General features: G+C 45.6%; 1 protein-coding gene across 1 annotated transcript; it reads left to right on the plus strand.

Moving 5' to 3' along the window:
• The first annotated feature begins 429 nt into the window (after positions 1-429).
• Positions 430-1881, plus strand: LOC129238106 (uncharacterized). Its single transcript, XM_054873145.1, has one exon. The coding sequence runs from the start codon at positions 430-432 to the stop codon at positions 1879-1881; it is 1452 nt and encodes a 483-aa protein (XP_054729120.1).
• The last annotated feature ends 263 nt before the right edge of the window (positions 1882-2144 follow it).

Consider the following 2144-nt stretch of genomic DNA (forward strand, 5'->3'; position numbering starts at 1 on the left):
GCAGACTACATTTTTACTTGGCTGTATGCCTGGTTGGTGTGTATGACATATACATACACAGTTATACACATACATACACAGTTGGAACATACTGCCACGAGCTGACGGCTGCACTATTCTGTTTCTTTAGTAAGCAGAGTGAAATCTAGCTGAAATGGCATTCAGGTTAATGGTGCAGTCGCCCCCACCCCGTTAAAACTATGGCAAATCTCTAAGAACGCTCCATATCCCGTCGCCATTAAGTGTCGGCGTAGGTCTAGATGTAACATTCCTAGTTAGCACTGATTCGGCTCTGAACTTGGGCTCTCATAAGGAGCCTTCGTCAACCCTCGTATGGCCTCCCTGCTTGCAAAGATAACCATGGAATCATGAATAAGTGACTACGCACCGGGATAGGGATAACGGCTTACGAGTTGGTGTCCAACAACCATGAATTCTAGCAATCAAAATATAAATATAAATATCCAAGAAGAAGCTAAAAGAGCAACAAACAATCCATCATTGGATTTGCCAAAGGAGACTGCACAAGACAGTAACAGCAGTGGGGAGCTGGTAAAAAACCCCTTTCAAAGGAGCTCGAGATTGGCTCATTCGCCTCCGTTGATCGGAAGAACCCGATCTGCGTCACCATGCATGCAGTACAGCAGTGTCGCAAAGGAGGCCACAACAGAAGAGCTCAACCGCAGCATCAGTGACAAAATTAAAGAGCTAATGGAGATGATGGAACTCCCAAAGCGTAACATTAACCAGCCAATGCGTGATCTGGTTTCGAGCATTTTCGAGCTCCATAAGAAGCTAGAAAGGTCGATTCTGACTTCTAGAATAAGGATGCTAAAAGGGTCAAAAAGTGTGGTTCTCGAAGCAAAAAATGAGTGCACACAAACATCGCCTCTTATAAAGCGCGTCACGGATGGTACGCCAAAGAGATGTATAGACTCAGTCGCTGCACGGAAAAGCCCGGCAAAAAAGAGCAAAAGTGACCGCGATGGAGCACTGAAGGCAACGCCGGTACCAACAAAAGAGCAAACCAGCTCCGAAGGATGGAACACGGTAATAAATAAGAAAAACCGTAAAGGAAACAATAAAAGTCCAAAGATAGACGGGAAGCAAAAAGACGAAGCAAACACGAGGGGAAATCGCAGTCGACAGAGACCGCCCCGTAAAGACGCGATCGTTGTGAAAAGCGTTGGCAATGTCTCATACGCTGACATCCTGAAACGTGTGAAAACAGAGCCATGTTTACAGGAGCTTAACTCGAAAGTATACGGTGTTAAGAAAACTGCAAATGGGGACTTGCTACTGGTGCTTGAGCGATCTTCTGATCCAAACACCCAGAAGATCAACGAAGCAGTTAAAGCTGCCTTAGGAGATGTAGTGGAAGTAAGGGCACTAACTGAACTACGCCAAATCGAAATTCGTGATCTCGACGAAATCACGACGAAAGCCGAAGTCCATGAAGCTATAACTAGCCAACTCAGGGAACTAAATGTGCCTTTGTCTGCAGTTGCTAACCTGCGAAAAGCTTATGGTGGGACGCAAACGGCGACCCTTAAAGTTACACCAGAGATCGCCACTAAGCTTACAGCAGCAGGCAAAATACGGATTGGCCTAGTCATCTGCCGTATTAGAGAAAAACTTGACCCGAAAAGGTGCTTCAAGTGCATGGAGTACGGGCATGTCGCAGCGAGATGCAAAAGTACGGACGACTTCACCAAGTCCTGCTTTAAATGCGGCAGCAAAGATCACCAGGCAAAGAGTTGTACCCAAACAGCAAGCTGCTTAATTTGCAAAAAGAAGCAAATAAGCGACACCGCACACGCGATGACTAGCAACAAGTGCCCTTTATATCAAAGAGCACTCAAAGAAATGCGACATAAATGAGGTTTCTCCAACTGAATTTAAATCACTGCGAGAAGGCCCAAAGCCTGCTCGAACAGTCTGTACGAGAGCACAAAATAGACATTGCAATACTCAGCGAACCCTATAAATTCGGAAATGGGAATGATTGGGTATCCGACACAACAGGCAAATCGGCTATATGGAATTGTGGAATGATTAGGTCACGAATGACAAATATAAACGCAACACGTGGCTATGTACGAGCCCGTGTTGGTAAGCTGTTTGTTTACAGCTGCTATCTTCCA

The sequence above is a fragment of the Anastrepha obliqua genome, chromosome 2 (genome assembly GCF_027943255.1).
Source record: "Anastrepha obliqua isolate idAnaObli1 chromosome 2, idAnaObli1_1.0, whole genome shotgun sequence".
Classification (NCBI taxonomy): Eukaryota; Metazoa; Arthropoda; class Insecta; order Diptera; family Tephritidae; genus Anastrepha; species Anastrepha obliqua.